The following is a 23,222-nucleotide window of genomic DNA, read 5'->3' on the forward strand; positions in this document are numbered from 1 at the left end:
TCAGTAACGGATTTGATGACAGGGCTGGAGAACCACCTTTGAACACCTATTGATTACATCTTAAAATAGAGATTTAAGAGCTGGAGAAGATCTTTTATTGTGACTTTTGGATGAATTGAGGTCTGTAGGTTGTACTGTTCAAATAAAGGTGCATGTGCTTATCCAATGGATTTCCTCTGTATTCTCATTTATTCTTCACATGCGCTGTTAGTGCACAGGTTTGGGAAAAAGCTGCTTTCCTCTTTGGTAGATGGAGAGTGCCTTGTTTGCAAATTGATGAGGAACTCATTTGTTGGAGTAAGAGCAACTTCCACTGTTACCATCTTTCAATGCCGGATGGTAGCTTTCCAAATAATTGTCTGGCGTATTTGGCAAATCTGCAATCATACTGTATTTGAAGGTTTATGCTTTTCTACTTAGACCATTTATCTTTGTCTCAATTCTATCAGTGGACACATTTTACTTATTGCCCAATATTGTATGCATACGCTTACTGACAATTGGAGTTTTGCAGAAAGATGGAGATCTCTTGATTGGCTAAAAAATGAACGTTTTCAGCATTGCATATCTTATCCTTTGGGTGCTGCAAATAGGTTTTACAGTAAGGAACTCTTCAGGATTTTATCTTCTCGTAGGTTGGCTCTCTGAGTATCATCAAATTACTTTTAGAGAATGGACCAATTGATCATGCTAGCAACTTGGTCATAGAATCTTTCAGCCGCGATGTTGTCCCTATTCCCAACAGCCAATTGGAGGGTCGTGGATGACCAGGACATGCTTCTTCAGGCCAATGTTGTCAGTATGGGAATCGGACCTGTTTCGTTCGGCTGATACCGATACTCAAGTGTATCGTTCTGAATCGGCCAAAAGATAATTAAAAAATATTATGTGTCAATCAGAACGTGGCTAGTGTTAAAACCATTAAAATAATTTTAGGTTATTTTTTACATGTATTAAAAAATAACCGATTCAGGTCAGTATCGTATCAATTTTCTGGTGATACGATATGACAACATTGCTTCATACTCTCTTTTATTTCTAAAGAATCCAAGTTACTAAAATATTAAAGTTTGGTCATTGGGTGTGTATAGATAGCTAGATTAGCTGTGTTGAGTCTTCAGTTTTGGAAAGATAAACCTCCTGATTGGTACCTGAACAGTTTACAGCTTTATCTAATTTGTATTTTAACTGGTTTAATTAACTGGTAGGGGTCTGCCTAAACCCAGCTTGTCTATCAAAAAACAAAAAACACAAAAAAAAGAGAGAAGAAAAGCAAAGTATTTCATTGGTGGTATAGGGGGTTTATATTAGTGGTCCAAGAATGTGCCGATTGGAAAATAGTACAATTTTGAGACTCCTTTTCTTTTACTAATCGGTGTTGTGTAGACCCTCAATTAACTCCTCACCACAGTTCATTTACATGTTAATTGGATTCAAAGTCACATTGGAATATTTTTTTATGTTTTTGCTTGAGTAATTTGTACTTTGACCAGCTATCCTCCTAACTATCTTTAACTGCTAAAAAAAGAAAAAAAAATCGTAGTTTCAGATTTTTCTTTAATTATTAATACGAACCTGTAGATGTGTTTATCATTGCATGTTATTTTTTCATAGGGATGGCAGTGAACTGAGGGAAAAAGGAGTTATTTTTTCATAGGGATGGCAGTGAACTGAGGGAAAAAGGAGCCCCGCCCTGCCTCACCCCGATTGGACCGGAGAAAGTGGACATGAAACAGTGATGGAGGCGGGGATGAAGGTTAAAATCAAAACCCGTGCGGGGATGGACTTACACTTTCCCCTGCTCTGCCTTGCCTCACCCTCGCCAGTCCCCGATCCCCATTAGTCTAATGCTAAAATACTCTTTAGGGATGACAGTGGACTGAGGAAAAACGGGTCTCTGCCCCGCCTCGCTCCGTTTGGACCGAAAATGAAGGCAGGGATGGAGGTTGAAATAAAAACTCATGCAGAGATGGAGGGCGGAATTTTGAGACGGGGCGGAGACCTTGTCCCCCACCCCGGTTCACTGCCATCCCTATTTTTTTGACAGAGAAAGTTGGGGGTTAGGCAGACCCCTACCAGTTATACAACCATATACCATTGGGATTAGAACTTGCAACATCCATACACAAGGTGACGTGCACTATCAGCTCCTGCAGACAGACAAGCAGAGCCCCCTCCCCCCCCCCCCCCCGTTGGTTTATCATTGCGTGCTATTGTAAAACATACTTTGGTAAAATTGGTTCAAGAAAAAAGATCCTATTTTCTATTACTAATTTTTGATCAAATATAAGCCATCTAAAAAGAATAAGAGGCTGCCTCTCACGTTCATATTATTGCAATGAAATGGAAACACTATTTCAGCGTGTTGCCAAAACATGGTTTTGCGAAAACGTGGTATTGATGTTGGAGTTGCCAAAGACGTATGTGTTGTTGGGGCTACCAACTCTATTCCCAGTTTAGGGTTTTGACAACACCACTGCTCCCAAACAGTAGAGAGCATGAGAGCACTGGGAGAAACCACAACACACCTCTCATTCAAGGCTCTCAAACCGCCCTTAAGCGTTTGGCCATGGATTCAACTGTATCAGCCGATGCCGATACTCAAGTGAACGGTTCTGTATCGGTCCAAAAAAATAAAAAATATATTACATGTCAGTTATTATGTGACACGTTAAAATCATTAAAACAATTTCAAAATAATAAAAAGATTTATTTTTGATATTTTTTATAATTATTAAAAATAGCCGATTCAGGCTTGCCGATTTTCTGCCGATAGGATGCCGATTTTCTGCCGATACCATGCCGATACACACAGATACTGATAACATTGTCCCAAACCGATCTTTAACAACAACATTTTGTTGAATTGCACTGAACCATTGAGTTTTGGCTCCCTTAAAAAAAGTTCTTACATTATGTAATTGATCAACATTTTATGCACATTTGATAAAATATGTTTTGTAGTTTATATATATTTGATAATTTTCTCGCTGATATTTTCCTCTGTAGCTATTCACCAGTGGGGTGACACCAATTATGTACAAAATATCGTCTATTTTCAAAGTGTCACAGTTTTATCGCAATATTAATGTACTAACATGCATTTTTTTTTTCAGTTTTTATATTATGCATAGGGGTGCAACTGGGTCAGTTTTACCCAGCCCAATCCTATGTCTCAAACCGATTATACCCAACTCGATCCTATTTTAGTGGACCCACGAGTTTGGGTTGAGTTCAAAATACAGACTCTAATGAAAATGGGTCAACTTTTGGGTATTGCAAATGAATGCCCAATCCCATTTATACTCGAGCCACTTTTTATACCTGACCCAAATGGTTCTCTATATTGTAAAAGCCAACCTGACTCAATTATGTACCCAAATTTGTTTTATTCTTGAATCAACCCTAACCCCGACCCAGCTTTATACCCAAACCGATCTAAACCTGTTTTATATGTGAACTGACCCAAGCGAACCTATACATTGATATATCATTGATGTCTTTTTATCTCAACCTGAAATGATTGATTGGTACGAAAATATTCTTTTTGTATTTAGATTTTGGCATTATTTAAGATAAAACTTTTCATTTCTTAACATATAATCTAATCTTCTTAATGAATCATTGATTCTAGCAATTTAAACATTTTTTTATTGACATAAAATTAGGTAGAGAATAGCGATTATGTCAAGACTCGAGTTGAAACCCGAACCCGTTAAGACCCAAACTCATTAACCTCACTCATATACCCAAACCCAACCTGATACATACCCAAACTCTTTAACCCATATGGGTCCACAACCTGACCTAACCCGGTTACACCCCTAATTATATATATGCATTTATTTATATTATACAATATATTTTATAAATAATTTACAATTAATAAATACCGATAAATGGCGGAGTTTTTTCAAGAAATACTATATATATATATTTATTTATATTATACAATACATTTTATAAATAATTTAAAATTAATAAATACCGATAAATGGCGGAGGGTTTTCAAGAAATACTAGATATTTTTAAAATATCGTGAGATTATTCCTCGACGATATTTTGAGAAGAACGATATTTGTGTTGTGACCGTTCTGTAGACACGTTGCAGGCTTGCAGCTACTCTTGGGAAGTCTCCGCTGGGCATAATTGGGGGAACTCTCCGCACCGCCATTGCTGTAGCCGCAGTGTCCTCCCATCAGCCGAAGATTTGAATCTTCCGTGGGGGTTATTCTTTCTTCCTCCTTTCCTCCTAAAGATTTTGGTATTTTTTCCACTACCACCCATCGTTTTCCCAGTCTCCTACCTCGCAGTTTTCTCAATTCTTCATTCTTTGTATGAATCAGTAGAAACTCCCCATCACAATCCTTCCCAAAAATTGATGGTACAACCAATCTTTGTTGTGTAATAGAAGGAAGGGAAAGATGGGGAGCGATTGGAGGAGGAGTCTTGGGAATGTACGCTCTTTCATCGGCAACTCAATGGGGGGACTGAAAGGAGGCAGCAACCTCGCCTCCTGGGCCGTTGCTTTCACGCTTGCCTACTTCTTTTGGGTGAAGCCTGAGAGAGATCTCAAGAAAGATCAAGAGGTAAAGCGAAAATCTCTCTCTCTCTCTCTCTCTCTCTCTCTCTCTCTCTCTCTATATATATATATATATATATATATATATATATATATATATATATATATATATATATATATATATATATATATATATATATATATATATATATATATATATATATATATATATATATATATATATACATCTTCTTGGTTAAATGGATTATAGGCTCGTGTTGCTCTTGCTTCCGCTTCTGATCCTCATCGATATGTAGAGAAGAGAAAACCCATTCCGGATCCTCAGGTAATTTCTCAAAAGAATCATGTAATTTTTTTGCTGGTTAGAATATTTTCTCCGGTTTCGGATTGTGGGGGTGTTAGCAGAATTGACTGTTCTTGGTTGGATGGCAAGAAGATTTTTTCTGGTTTCGGATTTTGGGGTGTTAGATTTGACTGTTCTTGGTTGGATGGCAATCAGGAAACCGGATTGATGAAAGGGAAAGGGATAAAAACGGAGAATCTGAAGGATTAGCTTGTTTTCGGCCTAGAAATGTGAGTCTTATTTTTCTAGTGGGTGTCTCTTGTTATACCTCTTGATATTGAACTTTTGTGTGTTTAAGATCCTTTTTTGTTTTTTATTTCCTTGTTTTTCCTGTTCCAAGTTATCAGGCTGGTGGGTTAGCCGCGAATTCATTAATTATCAAAATGATTGCAAATTTGCAACATTGAGTTCAATCATTAAAAGGAACCTCCTGTGCAGGAGGTTGATCCTTCCAATGAACAAGGTCCCTATTCTTTTAGAATCATGAAACACGTTATGCAATTAGGATAAGAAAATAACACATGGGAGGGCAAATAAAAATGAAAATTGAGGCCAAAATGGTGAACCAGGAACTCTACTGCATTAAGTCACTGGAAGAACCAGAAAACATTACCGGGTTCATCGACCTCTGAGAATCTACCCTCTGTTGTCCATGTATACAGTCTGGCCATAAGAATATTACCACTCAAGCTCCTTTCTGAAAAAGCAAATTTTGTCCATTCTTTGTGAATTAGGGTATCCATCTAAATTTGCTCTGGTATATTTTGAGTGGTTTCCAGATGCTGATGATTGGACCTCCAGTAATCCCAAAACCAACAGGGTGAAGTTTATCTTTTACATCCCGATTGATCTGCTTGAAATTCCCCTCCAAAGAGATGAACATAACTTCAGGAACCACACTCTTGAACCAGGTAGTTTAGCGCATCATGATAAACCATATTCGTAATAATCCAAGATTTCCAAATGCATTTATAGAAAATCATCTACCAACAAGTTGTCATTCAAAGATACTGGCTGAATGTAAAATGATGGCTCTGTTCCTTCTTTATAGAAGACCAAGGAGATCTGACGATCCCATTGCAGGACACAACCTTTTTCCAAATATTAGCAGCAACTTTTCTGTTCAAAGAATGTATGGTGATTCAATCTTCATACTTATAGATATATCATGGTTATCATCTGTTAGGAAAGTTTATTAAAAAATGTTCCGGATGATCTTGAGTGAGTAACCTGTTATTGACAGCAAGACAAAGCAAAAACATCCCTCTTGTTGAGGGCTGCCATGACTAAATCAAGTTTTTTACATTACACCTCTCTATCTGCATCCTATAACGACTGTCTTCCAATTTCTTCTAACAGTCCAATCACCTCATCTATATTGAAAGTTAAAGCTATATCTTGTTTCAGATATCATTTAGGTAACTAAATGCACCCAAGATTTATATTTGCCTAAACCTTCTCTAATACTCCAAAGTTGGTATTTTGTCTTCTTTTGAAAGAAAGGACATCATGGACTACCACTAAAGCAGCTTGAACACCCATTGCTAGTCTAGCAGCTAACAATTTCTTTAATGCATCCCCATCCGTACACTATCCCATGCCAGGCCTATGAGCTCCATATGACTTTCTGAATGACTTTTGTGCATTTACTTCTTTTTTTGAAAAGAAAGTCAACAGTTGTGAAGGTACTCGTTTTGAAATAGGTATCACTCGAGATAAAACCTTAATAAGAATATCATATTCAGTTTTCACTAACTATGTTTTATTAACATCACCCAACCATAAACAAAATTTCCCTTTGATTTCAGTGTCCATATTTTTCTAATTGACAAATTGTAGCTTCTTAGTTTCATCTCTCTCTATTCAATAGAAGTTTATAGAGAAATCCTTAAAAGATGAGTGACAACTTTTGGCAATTTCAAGGTTAACAACCATAACATGTAAATATAAGGTAAAATTGATTGGATGAGAGCAACATGACAAACATTCAAGTCAAAACTTCTATCTCCACTCTTGTAGATGACTTAATTTTCTTTTTGTTTCTTTTAATAATAATAATCACCTCAAACATCTATTTTCCTAGCTTGCTAGTAAATGAAAAGGACTTGAAACAAGACAAATAACATACAGTTTCTTAACAAACAATATAAAAGATGTACCAATAAGGAGAAGAAAAAAATGACATAAATCTTAATAACATAGTGAGTAAAAGAATAACAAGTTACACTAAATATACACTATACACTAACATTGGTACTAGCTGGTTGGCACAAACCCATCACTTTGGACGATATACAAAAGCATGGATATCACCTTGTGTTTGTGCTTTTTTGTATGCGATATTTTGAATTGGTTTCTCATCTCTCTATAAATGTGAGTTTAGGATAGACGAGCTATGGAAATGAGAAGGCTTCTAAGTTCTAAGGAAGGAAAGTGCAAGAATAATGGGGAAGGGAGCTGCGTTGGTTCCGTTGTTAGGTTGTTCTGAATCTTAAGATGTCACAAACAACAGAGAACCTCATTGAGACATACATGATTTGCAAAGCTTGATGCCTCCTGCATGAGTAATTTCTAACAAAGAACATTTATCTTTAAAATTATGGTTATTTTTTTCAAGCTACAACAGCAAAGGCTTTTACTGATCATCTCCACCATGACCCACCTCTTACAAAGAGTTCCACAAAGCACCAAGAATATCTTATGGTGCCCAATCTTCAAAATATCAATCATCTGACCTAAGAAATTTTCATATCTACAAATCTGTTCTCCTGAATTTAGTATCATTTCAATGTACAAGCGTGGTTCCATCACTTCTTTGGTGCCATCCATGATGCAAGAGAATTTGGCCCCATTCTGACAAATTTTCCCTGCTTGCATGAAAAAAATTGAGTTTTGCTTTTGTTTCCATGCTTCTCGTGAAATTTGTGCCCTGCCCCTTTCCATATTTCTACCTGTACCATCAATTTTCTGCAATCCACTTCTCTTTCATTTTGACATTTAGCTTATTGGGAAAATTTTAGACTACGCTTAGTAGCATGATCTTTCTGCTGACTTGAAACACTCTGCAACTATCAGAATTTGTTTAGGTCACGTCATATTGATTCCTGCGACTACACACTCCTAGTTTGTCTATGTGTACCTCTAGCTTATGATAGCATGCAGTTCATTAAAAAATAAAGAAACATTCAGGTGCACTCAGTCCTATTCATTCTTCAATGTCTAATTTCCACTTCTTCCCCCCTCCCCAACCTCACAACACATTTTGTGCATGCACACCTACACACACACATATTCATCTCTGTCTCCACATTATCATGTCTGCAACTGGCATGGTGGGAGCACTTCAATATCTTAGTATAAAAATGTCAAATAATGTCACCTGGGTATAGGTACAGAGTGTACGACACAACAAGTTCGAAAAATGTGGATATGGGGACACGGCTATATATAATAATATTTTTAAATAAAAAATAATAATAGCATTTTAAATGTAAAAGAGGAAGAAGGGGTAAAATAAAAAGGAAGGGGTAAAATGATTTTTTTTAAATGAAAGGGTGTTTTAAAAATGTGTGTGTGTTTGAAAAATTATAAAAGGGAAGGGGTTATTTAACCCCATTCCCACTGCCTCTCTCTATCGATCTAGATACAAAAAAGGAGGACTCCATACGAGGTAGGTAGTAGGTAACTCTCTCTCTCTCTCTCCATACGAGGTAGGGCTCCATAGAAAAAAAGTTGCTGCCACTTCAGTAATTTTCTAAAGTTAGTGGGGGCAATTTGTAGGCTTTCCCATCTTATAAGTAACAGGACACGTACTCAGTCCCACCCGCCAAACGTCGCATGAGAGAGAGAGAGAGAGAGAGAGAGAGAGAGAGAGAGAGAGAGAGAGAGAGAGAGAGAGAGAGAGAGAGATCTGGATGGCGGGGATCCCTCTTTGTTGTTCGAGCGAGAAATCCGGCCGTCAGTTTTCGTTGCGTGAAAATTAGTCATTTTAGTTCAAAAGAGGGGGAGGAGGAGGTGGTTCACTCGAGTGAAAAACTAGGTTTTTTTTTTTGGCGAGGGCTAGCCGTCAGGAAAGCGGAAAATGGCTGGGAGGATGCTCGCGTCGTCCGCAACAGCTGGGGTTTTTCGATGCAGTGTGGCGAGGCGTGACGCCGGCATGGCGGAGCGGGGCTTCCCTTCCTTCCTTCCTTCCGGCGGAGTTCGAGAGGATCCACGATCGGGAACAAAGAGAGAGAGAGAGAGAGAGAGAGAGAGAGAGAGAGAGAGAGAGAGAGAGAGAGAGTCGAGGGTTTCAGGAGAGGTTTTTTTCCTGAGGTTCGGGTGCACCTGGTACCCACACCCGTGTCGATGCTTGTCGACACGGGTACACGGCGGCTAAAGTGCCATGTCGCGGTAACATAGGTCAAATATGTCAGTTCGCACACAATTGTACATTAAGAGTGATTCTGACATTGTGAGCACTGCCAGTCTTCATTATTTTACATTAACTTCATATGTTAAGTCTTGATAGAGCTTATGATAGAAGAATAAAATCTTTTGAGTTCAGACAGAATAATAGAAGTTGCCACTAATAATGTTATGAGCATAGATTTGCATGGCATTAAAAGGATGCCTTTATTGCAAAGAATTGGGCACATAATTGTTTGAATAAAGGAAAAAACTGGATAGGTGATGCTTCTATCAGTGGAACCTCTGAAGGTGGTGGAAAAGTGGTGAGCAGGTAATTAATTCTCCTTCCTTAGCATCTTTGGATACTGCTTGTTCAATTACTACTTTCTCTAGTGTCTCAAGTGGAGTTACTTGTTTGTTAGCCTGGGGTCAATTAAAATTGGAGTTTGTTGCCACATGACATCTACCTCGTGTTTTTCCTCTTTTAGTTTGATTGCTATGTTGAAGTCTTTGCCACATCTGCCCTCTCATGTTGTTCTTCATCTAGTTTGATTGCTATGTTAACTTTATTTTTCTGTCTTCTTGGTTAATAGGGTTTTTTATGACTTTTCATAGTGAATGGTGTACACTAACTGATTGTAATCCCGTAAACACCTTAATTATAATCATACATGAGTTTATATGGACTGATACAAAAGTTGGTTCCAATACTTTTACGTCTAACCCGAATTGGAGGTTCATTGTTGATGGTAACATGAAGAGGAATAAGATTGGGCAATGAAATTGGTGATCTCTATTTCTTTGATTTTTTTGGACGTCATCTGCTCATACCGCACCAACTTGTTCAACTGCTACAGCAGGCTCAATTTTGCTTTGAATGCTTGTCTGGAATTGGACATATTGCAAAGTATATGATCTTCCTCAACAAGATGGTGCTGAAGTTGCCATTAGTTGTAGACTTGCACAATGTCATAATGCCCAACCTTTTCATTATATACAATTGTGTCATTTAATACTATTTTATTTCTGACAAAAGGAGGGTCTTCTTATTTGTATCACAAGAAGGATCTCGTTATCTTGTAACTTTTATTGATTATCATACATGATATATGTGGATATTCTTCACACAGATGTTCATGGTTGTTTGATATGTTTTGTTGTTTTTGCACCTATATCCACTCAAAATTTCTAAAAAGATTCAAGCTTTTGCTAGCCTTAAAGGGATTTTTTTTTATGATTTTAATGTTAAGAAAGTTAGAATATCTAGACATATTATTGTTTGTGAACATCGAACATTTTATTGTTTAATTCAGCACAATGATAATCATGGGTTGGGTTTACATACCCATTCCCCTAAGCAAGTTGATGATTTTAATGGAGAAGTGCAAATTTTTGGTTTCATTATGAAAAACATGCTCAAGAGATTACAAATGATGCTATAATATAAATCCCAATCTTGAACACTTGGCATATGGTGTTCTACAGTAATCTAAAGTATGTCATAATTCTAGATTGATAGCTCTGTCAGCATGTTTTTTTTTCTTATATAGCTTTCTTTTGCAAAGGATTGCTCTTGTTCATTCTTATTTTGATCCATAGTTGTATGTAGAAGAACCCACAAAACTAGTATGGCAACTAGTAGAAGAGGACCCTTTTGTTTTGGAGAGGATGGTAGATGGAGACCTTGTTCTACTCCAAGTAAACAAAGCCATTTAGTTGCAAGTGGGTATATAAAACAAAGACCAAATCAAATAGAATCATCAAGGGATGTAAAGCTAGATTAATGTCTAAAGGATGAAATGAACAAGATGGAAGCTTCCTCTTCTTGCACTCTCCTTCCTTAGAACTTAGAAGGCTTTTCATTTCCATAGCTCTTCTATCCTACACTCACATTTACGGAGAGATGAGTAACCAATTCAAAATATCGCATAAAAAAAGCACAAACGAAAGACGATATCCATGCTTTTGTATGCTATCCAAAGTGAGGGGGTCTGTGCCAACCTGCTAGTGCCAATGTTAGTGTATAGTGTACATTTAGTATATGTGTAACTTTTATCCTTTTACTCACTATGTTATTCCGATTTATGTCATTTTTTCCTTCTCCTTATTGGTTCATCCTTTATATTGTTTGTTAAGGAAATTTATTTTATTTGTCTTGTTTCAAGTACTTTTCATTTACTAACAAGCTAGGAACATAGATGTTTGAGGTGATTATTATTATTATTAAAAGAAACAAAAAAATTGAAGTCATCTACAAGAACTGAGATAGAAGTTGTCTTTATGCTTGTCACGTTGCTCTCATCCAATCAGTTTTACCCTATATTTACTTGTAACCTTGAAATTGTCAAAAGTTGTCACTCTGCTTTTAATGATTACTCTAAAAACTTTTATTGAATAGAGAGACATGAAGCTAAGAAGCTGTAGCTTGACAATTAGAAAAATGTTGCCACTGAAATCAGATGAAATTGTTTATAGTTGGGCAATGTTAATAAAACTTAGTTAAAATTGAATATGATATTCTTATTAAGGTTTTATCTCGAGTGATACTTATTTCGAAGCAAGTACCTCCACAACTGTTGATTTTCTTTAAAAAAAAGAACTGCTCAAAAGTCATTTAAAAAGCCATATGGAGCTCATGGGCGTGGCATGGGGATATTGTATAGGTGGGGATGCATTAAAGAAATTGTTAGTTGCTACACTGAAAATGGCTATTCAATCTGCTCTAGTGGTAGTCCACACTGTCCTTTCTTTTAAAAGAAGACAAAATATCAACTGTGGAGTATCTGGGGAGCATTTAGTTACCTGAATGATATGTGACAAGATATAACCTAACTTCCAATAAGATGAGGTGAACGGACTGTTAGAAGAAATTGGAAGACAATTGTTGCAGGATGTAGATAGTGAGGTATAATGTAGAAAACTGGTTTTGGTCATGGCAGCCCTCAACAAGAGAGATGTGTTTGATTAATGTCCATAATGTCGTTTATGATGAATTGCTGATGAATGCTTCCTGAAAGTATAAATAGCACAATGTGTAGTTTGGAAATGCAGAAACCTTATCCAAAATTTTGGAGCTATTAGAATTGCAATGACTGGAGTTATGGGACCTGTCAATGGTCATCTGTCCTGAAACTTTTAAAAATTTATTCTTGGAATCTACTCAAATTAAGGGTATATGGCTCAATTTTTCTATAGTTTTGACCTCCCAATAAGTTAAACACATTGTTAAGAGAGGTTGATTGTTTTTTTATTCTCATTAGAACAAAAGGGGGCCACACTTGGCGATGCTTGTGCTTTGCACTCGTGTTTCTCATGGCTTTGTTTACTTGTGGCTGTTTTCATAGATGGTTCCATACTACTTCCATCCGAGAAAAAAAACAAAAAAAGAAATACAATATAAGGAAACAAAGGGGAGAAAAAAAAACAAAAAAAGAAATACAATATAAGGAAACAAAGGGACACAGCGACACACACACACACACATGCATAAACAGTGGTTGTGATTCTATCATAAAGCCATTTGACCTAAGCGTTTGTTGATGAGGTTCCTGTTGCTTTGAAATAATTATTGTGTTACCATGGCAAAACAATTGAGGAAGCCATGAAAAGATGCTTCTGTTCGAGTAGTTGGAACTAATGTTGTCAGTATCGGCCTGTATGGGCAGAAAATTGATACCGATACTAACCTGAATTGGTTATTTTTTAATAAATGTAAAAAATGCTTAAAATTAATTTTGAATATTATTTTAATGGTTTTAACAAGTGTCACGTTCTGATTGACACAAAATATTGTTTAATTATTTTTTAGCTGATTCAGAACAATTCACTTGAGAATCGGTATCGGCAGATTCACCTGAATCATTGACCAAACGATTCAGGACCGATACTGACAACATTCGTTGGAACATCAAGATACTAAATGCCTGCTGGACGCAATTGTAGTTGGGTGCACCAACAAGTTTCTGATTTAGTTTGGGCTTGAAGATTTTAAATGTAATAGGTCTGCTAATCTCATTTAGATGAGCTGCTTGTTTCTTTCCTTAACAAAAATTTGAGGCAGCTCTCTAACATTTAGTATACAGTGTTAGAATTGATTTGTCATCAAATATCAAATAATTGAAAAGAATCTCCATCTCGATTCCAATTCCATGTTAAATATTTTCCAAACTAATTATATAGTAAAAAAAGAGAATACAGACTCGTAATGGATAATCTGAGTGGAGGTCTTTGGTGTCCTAGAACTGCATCCCAAAGGTTTAAACTAGACTAGAAAAATACATGGAAGAGTATCAAAATTGGCTTGCGTGTTTTATCTAGGGATGTTGGGTCTTGAAACGTTTGGCCGATTCACCTGAATAGTTGTCAAGTGAATCTGAATCAGTTACAAACTAATAAAAAGAATTTTGTATCAATAAAAACCATTAAAATAATATTAATACAATATTTAAAATATCAAAAATTTAATTTTAAGTGTTTTTTATATTTATTAAAAAATAGCTGATTCAGGTTAATCGATTTTCTATCGATACCCATGGTCCGATACATGCCGATACTGACAACATTGGTTGCACAGCATTCACCCATGAAAAAACCGCTACGTTTGTCAGAACTTGGGAAGTCAGAAACCCTGCAACCGTGATGGGCTGGCCTCATGTTTTTAATGCATTTATGATTAAACTAGCCGATTATCTAGACCCACACCAATCTCTCTCTCTCTCTCTCTTTCTCTCTCTCTCTCTCTCTCTATATATATATATATATATCACTGAAATATGTTAACTGAAAATCTATGAACTGCAATATCAACTGAGATTTTCATGAGTTTTTTTCTTAAATTTTGTATGTATGAATGTGATATACATACTTGGTTTTATAGGAACTTGCTCTTGAATTATCCTATCATGAAGCCCAAGTAAGATATTTTAAGGCTTGAAAATGAACAACTCAGAATTTTTGTAAATATTCAAGCATTTAAAAATCATATTTTTTTCATTGAAAATACACGACCCAACAGTTGATTACTAACAAATTGATGGTGCTGAATACATTTGCTGAAAAAAAGCATTGAAAATGCCTAATTCACAATCATGTTCACATATTTTTAATTAACATATTTGTCAATTGGCCATGACCCACAAACATCCTTTTTTTTCTGTTAATTTTCATAAAACTAATCTGACAGACATGATCTACATGTTTCACTTAGTGCCAATGGATCGGTTTTTGAATGTTTGATTATGACATGTAGGTAGGATTTTATAAGGTTTAAAAAATTTATGGCTTACAATGTAGGATACTTTCTCAGGTCATAAAATCATGTTTTTTCATTTAAAAAACATGATCCAAAAGCTGGTTCCACTATTTTGATCATGCTTAATCCATCCATAGGTCGGTTTGGATGAAAACTTACACACACACACACACACACACACATATATATATATATATATATATATATATATATATAGCCACTAGAATATGTTAACTGAAAATATGTGAATTGGAGTATGAATAGAGATTTTTTATGATTTTTTTTATCACTTTTTTCTTAAATTTCACCAAAGATGTAATCTAGATGCTTGATTTTATAGAAATAAACTCTTAGATCATTCGATTATGATGCATAAGTAAGATCTTTTAAGGCTTGAAAATCAATTTGAAGCATAAAAAATCCACATATTTTTATAAAAAATACATGATCTAACAGTCGATTCCTAGCAAATGCACCATATCGAATGCATTTGCTAGGTTGGATTTGCAAAAAATGTGTCAAAAATGCCTAGTTCACACTCTTCCCAATTGCTGACAATACTCATTGGGCATCCACCCCTGCATGGTGGCCATCGATAGTTTCCTCCCACACGTCTCTTTCGCTTCTAGGTTCACATATTTTTAGTTAACATATTCTAGTGATCATATATATATATATCAAATCACTAGAATATGAGAACCAAAATATAAGAACCAAAAATATGGGCATTTTAAACACTCTTTTTGCAAATCCAACCATGTGGATGTGCTTGGCATGATGAATTTGCTAGGAATCAACCATTGGATTGTGTATTTTTCATGAAAAAATATGATTTTTGAATGCTTGAATATTTATGAAGAATATGAGCCATTGATTTTAAAGCCTTAAACAAATCTTATTTATGCATCAAAATCGGATGATTCAAGAGTGTGTTCTTATAAAACCAAGCATGTAGATTGCATTGCACAGTTAGATTCAAGAGAAAAGAATAAAAAATTCATGAAAATTGTGGTTAACACATTAGTTCTCATATTTTCAGTTCTCATTCTAGTGACTCATGTATATATATATAGTAATGGGTCCGTGCTAAATCCATTTGGTGTTAAATGAGTTTTTCGGCTTCTCTGGTGCTTTTTATGCAGTTTGGGCCCTATAAATGTGTTGGGCATAAGAATCAATACCTGGATTATGTGTTTTCTATGAAAAAAATGATGTTTGGAGCCTAAAAAATTTACAAAGATTTTAGACAGTTGATTTTTCAAACTTTATAAAAACTTACTCATGTGTTGGAATCAAAGGCTTCAAGAGCTGATCCCTATAAAATCAAGTACATAGCTCACATCTGTATGGGCAGAATTTAAAAATAAAATGAAAAAGCCCGAAAAACCTATTTAGCATGTGGTTTAACCCTTTGCATCATGTATTTTTTTAATGAAAAAATATATTATTTTGAGTAAGAAAAAATGAATGCATTTACAACCGTTAGTTTTTGCATCGCCGGGAAAGTCTATGCACATGTCATATTCTGTTGGGTTAAAAATGAAAGTCATTTGTATATACAAACTATTTTAGCAACTTTAACCCTTTTAGGTTAGTCCCGGCCTTACCATATTCAAGCTCATTTTCTGGGTCTGAAGTCTTTTGCCACCTATCAAGCTTGTAGAAGCAACCTAGACTTGGGAGAAAGTAGAGAATTAGGCATGTTTGGTGATCTCTCATGAGATTCAGATTCTCATGCAAATGAGAATTTTTGTGAGAAAATAAATCTCATTGGTATAGAAAACCAAACATCTGAAAATGAACCCTGAAAAACCGATTCTGATTTGCCTTTGCAAATGAAAATTGCTTTCTCATTAGACCTCTTGTGATTTTGATTCATATGACTTCAAATCAAAATTGATACCAAACAAAAAGTAAATCTCTAAGTAATTGATTAATTGTTCGCTAAGTCGCAAAGGCACGTGGACACAAGGATGTGTGATGCGGATTCGACATGAAAGTTTGCTTTTTTTTTTTAACAATAGGACACCAGGGCATGAAAGTTTTAAAATTTTTAATCAATAAAAAATTAAAATTTGATTTTTTAATATTACAAAAATGTAAATTTTATTGAAATAATATTTAAATATTAAAATAATATTAAAATAATATTAAAATAATATTAAATTATTGGCCGTACATATTAGTGTTAGTGTCCGCATGTTCAAGCGTGTCATGGGGGACATGCCACCAAAATGGCGTGTCCCTGTGACATAGATTGTTGCTCTTGTGAGTAAGAGAATTGATCAACTTTAAATTCTTTTCTTTAAAAGGTTTATGGAGCGTCGCGTTTTATCAGTGTTATCACTGTTTTTCTTATCAGTGCATTCAACTTTTTCTGCTTAATAATTTTTTTTTATGAAGAAAAGGTGTACTTGAAAGGATCTAGATTGTTTCCAAAATTGGACCACCCAACTATTTTGATCGGGTAAACAACCTGATTTGGTTTGGAATTTTAATATTTCAAGCCCGGAAAAAAGATAATACACCCACCCGGGTCGCCAGAGTGGCAACGGGTCTGGGGAGAAGGTGCTGACCCTTTCGTCTCATTGAGTGTGTGATGCAATGCTACGGTGTGGACTCGGTACACACCGATCCACGATCCAGGATCCAAACGCACGCGGAAGCTTATACGATGTAGAGTCCGAACAGAACTCTGAAAAATAGATTTTTGGGACCTGTGCACTCTGTTTCGACAGAGTCGGTCCAAATAAAAGTTGTGCACGATTTGCACAGCTTTCCAATGGATCCCGAAACACCATATTCGGAGTAGGAACGTCTGTTCCACGGACTCAGAACCAGGAATGCTATTCAAGTATAACACAGACTGACGATTTTGACAACAGTCTGTTCGATGAGATTTTTGGACCAGTAAACGTTGAAGTTTCCAAAAACTCACAACTGACGAAACGAAGTTTAGTTTCAGACATTTCCAGAACACTAAATAACGCAATTTTTTGATGTCTCTACAATCCTCTATGAATTTTTGAATATCCGAAATGATATAAAAATATTATTGCAGGAATTAAACTTCAAGTCTTCGATGACAGCAGAAATTGATATTTTTGAAATATAAATACAATGATTCAATAAAATCTTCAAACATCAAAGTTGTAGGATTCGGTCTGAGCTTTTCACAGAATAAAAAATTTCTAATTTTCATGAAGCGAATCTTCAAATAACGGCAAAATACCGAACACTACTAGGAGTGTTCTGAACTAAATTAATCACAGTGGGTCACTGTCAGTTCGAGACTTTGACAGCAATTTTCAGGGCCTTAAACTACTGAATCATGAAATAATCTCAACTACAAAGTTGGAGACAATTTTCTTATCTTTCTTGAAAGCTAAAGAACGTTCAAATCGGATTAGTATTGAGACCGATACGACCATTTCTTTGAAGGTGTCTCTGACGAACCGAGACAACGATTTTACGAAATTTGTTATAATAACGAGTTCCAAATCACATTGAATATTCCGGGAATTAACTTGATTGAGCAATTCGATTTTTAACATAAAAATGATCTAATCATGCATTTAAAAGAGTCAATGAACTAGTCACACTTTCAGCAAGATGAAACGATCAACACAAGTTTCATATGATCAAAGTAAACAAACAAAATGAAGAACCCGCTATTATCCGGTTTGTAGTTAGAATGGCCATCGTTGGGAAGCAACCGATACCACAAATGAACCACGAACGGAAGTTTAGATCAGCCTCAATGAATGAAACCACCCACGAGTTTCACTTCCACACTCACAAGGTGATACATGGTTTCACCTTCTTCTCCAAGCAACCTTCCACCAAACATCCACACTCAAAAGCTTTTCTCAAGCACCAACCACACAAAAAACTTGATTTTTCTCACTCTAGAACCAGCCACACTACCAATTTCGAAAATAAAGAAGACCCACCAACTTCAAGAGAGAAGCGAATTTGCAAAAAAAATAAAAAGTACCCTTGGACCCCATACACCCTCTAGTACCATAAAAAGATCCTACAGGGTACCAGAACTATCCAGATTCGTAGAATCCGGCTCCTAAAAAAAAATAAAAAAATTACATGAAATAACTATTGATGAAACAATATCCAAAAATATAATTCTGTAATGAAATCAAAGCAATAAAAGGATCACGATGAGCATCGACTAACTGGGAGATCCACTAGGACCACAAATGTCCTGCAAGTGTGTGGATCGCCTTGGGTAGCGATGTCTAGAACGGGTCTGGATATTTGGATTAGGATCCAAATCTGCTTCTGTCTCTAGATGCTCTGCATCATCCCCCCAGATTGAAAAGGCTTCATCCTCGAAGTCGACTCTTCGTCTTCAGCATCACTATGGTACCACTCCAAGTGTTTGACGTTGAACACATTCAAAGTTTTGAATTGAGGTGGCAACTGAACCCTGTAAGCATTAGAATTAATGATGTCAGTAACTGCACAAGGACCAATGCGCTTAGGCGCCAACTTACCATGTAACTCAGGAGGTAAACGTTCTTTAGTAAGAGTAACCCATACCAGATGTCCAAGTTCAAACAATACCTGTCGATGCTTCTTATCATAGCTTGCTTTATACTTACTGATGTTGTCTTGAAGATTGAAATATACCTGTTCATGAATATCTTGCAACAAAGAAACACGATCTTGAACAGAATTTAAAACAAGACCAACAACAGGAATAGGAGCTAAGTCAACAGGAGAACATGAATTAAAACCATACAAAACAGTAAAAGGGCTAAATCCAGTAGAACGATTTACAGACTTATTAAAAGCAAATTCAGCTTGTGCAATTATTTGAGTCCATGACATAGGTTTAGCATTAATTAAAGCTCGCAACAAATTTCCTAAAGTTCGATTAACAACTTCAGTTTGACCGTCGGTCTGAGGATGATGTACAGTGCTAAATTGTAGATTGGTTCTTAACTTTTTCCATAATTGACGCCAAAAATGACCTACAAATTTAACATCTCTATCAGAAGTGATAGTTTTCGGAATACCATGCAATTTATAGATTTCTTTGAAAAACAAATCCGCAATATGAGATGCATCTATGGTTTTTCTACACGAAATGAATCGAGCCATTTTTGTGTATCGATCGACGACCACAAAGACAGAATCAAGACCATGAGAGGTCTTAGGTAACCCTAACACAAAATCCATGGTTATATCTTGCCAAGGTTTCTCAGGAATAGGCAACGGCAAATATAACCCAGCATTAGTGATATTTCTTTTCGCGATATGACATGTATGACATTTTTCCACGAATCTATTCACTTTCTTTCGCATGTGGGGTCAGAAATATGTTGAAGACACTAAATGCATTGTCTTGTCTCAACCAAAATGTCCTTCATTATGTATCTCAGAAATCAAACGTTGCCTCAGGGAAGAGTCTGGGATACAAAGTAAATTACCTTTAAATAAAAATCCATCAACCAATGAGAAATTGTCATGAGGTTGACTATTCACTTCATTAATAATTTTTGAGAAATAACTAGCTGACTCATATAATGACGCGAATTCCTTAAAACCCCAAACAGATGATTTCACGGTAAACAGAAGAATGGTTTTCCTACTTAAGGCATCAACGACAACATTATCCTTTCCTGCCTTATGCTTCAGCACGAATGTAAATTCTTGCAGATATTCGACCCATTTGGCTCTACGGGCCTTCAACTTATGCTGACCATTGATGTATTTGAGAGTCTCATGGTCAGTATGGAGAATAAATTCTTGATGCACCAAATAATGCCTCCAGTGCATTAATGCTCTGACGATAGCATAGAATTCCTTATCATAGGTACTATACTTCAATTTGGCTTCATTCAGTTTCTTACTAAAATAAGTCACATGTTTACCTTCTTGACTCAACACAACACCTATACCTATACCAGATGCGTCACATGACAACTCGAAAGCAAGATCGAAATTAGGCAAAACTAACACTGACGTCGAACAAAGATAGGATTTCAAACGCTCAAATGATTGTTGAGCTTTTGGATTCCATTGAAAGGTCTTGCCTTTGATACAGTCGGTCAACGGAGCAACAATGCTGCTAAAATGCAGAATGAACCTCCTATAGAAGGAAGCTAACCCATGAAAGCTACGCACGACAGTAATGGAGTTTGGCACAGGCCAATCTCGAATCGACTCGACTTTTGAAGGGTCAACAGATATACCTATCGTCGAGACCACGTAACCAAGGAATAAAACTTCAGTAGCCCAAAAGACACACTTATCGATAAATGCATAAAATTATTCCTTTCTGAGGATATCGAACACTAAACGTAAGTGTTCTAGATGTTCAGGTTCAATTCGACTATATATGAGAATATCATCGAAATAAACGACCAAAACTTTGCCGATGTAAGGTCAAAAAATTTGATTCATGATTCTCATGAAGGTAGATGGAGAATTGGATAGAACAAATGGCATTACGAGCCATTCATAGAGACCATCACGAGTCTTGAACGCGGTTTTCCATTCATCTTCAGGCTTAACTCGTATTTGATGATATCCGCTACGCAAATCTAACTTAGAAAATATCTTTGAACCAATTAATTGGTCCAACAGATCATCCAATCTCGGAATGGGAAACCTATACTTGATGGTTATCTTATTGATAGCTCGACTATCAATGCACATCTGCCACGTTCCATTCTTCTTGGGAACAAGAAGAGCAGAAACCACACATGGACTAAGACTTTCACGAATGTGACCCTTAGTCAGCAATTCTTCAACCTGTCTACGAAGCTCTTCATACTCCGTAGGACTCATGCGATAATATGGGGCATGTGGCAATACTGTGCCAGGGTGTAAATCGATATGATGCTGGACTTCCCGCAGAGGGGGTAATCCGTCCGATAACTCATCGGAAAAGACTTCATGAAATTTCTCTAAAAGGGGCGTGACTTTAGGATCCATGGTGTCAGACTTTGACTCACCATGCGATGAATCAGAATCAATAGAGAACAAGAAGTAGCACATGCTAGATTGACTCAAAGCCTCTTGGAGCTCGTGCCTAGCAATAAAAGCACTTGAAAGTTTAACTTTTGAAGGAGCAGGTTTGGATGAAGTGGGGTGGGAAATTTGAGTGGAAACTGGAGTACGAGAAGATGAAGCAGATGATGAAGATGAAGATAAAGGTGGTAGATCCTTGGATGACTTCAAATGAATCTTTCGCCCTTCGAAGGTGAACGAATATGAATTAGATCGACCATTATGAATAACAGAACGATCATACTGCCATGGTTTTTCGAGTATGATATGACTAGCATCCATGGGGAGCACATCACACCATACTTGATCAAAATGGATGTTTTTAATCAAAAATTTGACCAAGCATTGCCGGTCGACACAAACATCAACGCTCTTTTGGAGCCAGGACATCTGATACAGATGGAGATGAGTCTTGCAACTCAAACCTAGCTTAGTCCTGACTTCTACAGAAATAACGTTCTCACAACAACCTGAATCTATGATAAACCGACACACTTTCCCATTGGTGGTACAGGCAGACTCAAAGATGTGAGTTCTTAGCTATCGATCACTCTTTTATTGTCTCGGGGCTAAACAAACTCGCCTCGTAATGAGTGCTTCACCTCGATCAGGTAGCAATACATCCTCATCCACAAACTCTTCTTCTGGTTCCTCTTCAAATGATTCAACTTCCGGATCATAAATGGGATTGAACTCATGATTGAATTGGACATCTTCTTCCTCATGAATTCCTTCAACCAATAGGGCTTTGCCACGACATTCAATGGACTTATGACCAGATTTTCCATAAGTATAGCACTTGATGGGAGTGCTCAAACTAGAGGTTCTAGTCTGGTTTCCTATCGGGCCATTCTGGCTCGCAACCCTAGGTGAGTTTGAAGCATTGGGGTGACAGTAGGGTGGGACAACTTTCGCACTGGGGACCGTAGGAGCCCACACTATGGGTCTAGTCACAAGACTAGGCTTAACCAAGGTCTTTCTCTGAGTGGACCTCTCCCATTGACGTGCCTTTTGATGTGCTTCAGACACAGTCCAGCACTCTACGAAATTCAACATATCTTGTAATTGGAAGTTCTTCGAAACTAATTGTTCTTCACTCTCACGGATGTCGTTCTGTGACACGAGATCATGAAATTCTTCGGTGTATTGATCCACCGATCTGGTTTCTTGTTTTAGACTTTGGTATTTCTGATATAGCTCGCGATGATAGTTTAACGACAAGAACTGAGCACAAAGCTTCTGCTCCATTTGCTCCCATCGCTCAATCGGGGTTCGACCCTGATGTCTGCGTGTCTGCTTGAGCTGACGCCACCAAGCTGCAACTCGATCTTTTAATTTGAGGGATATTAATTCCACACGACGATCTTCGGGTACCTCCTTAAACTCAAGGATTTTGCGAACTTCACTAATCCAATCCAGGAATTCTTCGGGAGTTCCAGTTCCCTTGAATTATGGGATATCAAAACGTAAGCTTGAATCCCAATGAGAACTCCTAGGTTGTAGGTTATCTCTTCTCTCTGGACTTCGTTGGTGTGACTCGAAGTCATCATCAGAATCATACGATTGGGTTTTTCGATTTTCTCGAGAACTGTGCAAACTTCTTTCTTCACGCCGATCGTTAAATCTAACATTCTCGGCCATTTGATGAGTTAAATCTTCAA

At 36.7% G+C, this 23,222-nt stretch overlaps 1 protein-coding gene across 3 annotated transcripts; it reads left to right on the top strand.

Moving 5' to 3' along the window:
* Positions 1-4,117: 4,117 nt before the first annotated feature.
* LOC149829041 (subtilisin-like protease) lies at positions 4,118-10,400 on the top strand. 3 transcript variants are annotated; one of them, XM_090017091.1, is made up of 5 exons: positions 4,118-4,264; positions 4,347-4,589; positions 4,794-4,868; positions 5,043-5,116; positions 10,133-10,400. In XM_090017091.1, the coding sequence occupies exons 2-4, from the start codon at positions 4,425-4,427 to the stop codon at positions 5,094-5,096; spliced, it is 294 nt and encodes a 97-aa protein (XP_089873217.1). In that variant the 5' UTR covers positions 4,118-4,264; positions 4,347-4,424; the 3' UTR covers positions 5,097-5,116; positions 10,133-10,400. The 3 variants fall into 3 exon arrangements, with proteins under 3 accessions (XP_089873217.1, XP_089873218.1, XP_089873219.1); XM_090017092.1 differs by having other exon boundaries at positions 4,412-4,589; XM_090017093.1 differs by having other exon boundaries at positions 4,118-4,589; positions 10,136-10,400.
* Positions 10,401-23,222: the final 12,822 nt, after the last annotated feature.

The sequence above is a fragment of the Nuphar pumila genome, chromosome 9, assembly GCF_984573655.1.
Source record: "Nuphar pumila chromosome 9, dmNupPumi1.hap1.1, whole genome shotgun sequence".
Classification (NCBI taxonomy): Eukaryota; Viridiplantae; Streptophyta; class Magnoliopsida; order Nymphaeales; family Nymphaeaceae; genus Nuphar; species Nuphar pumila.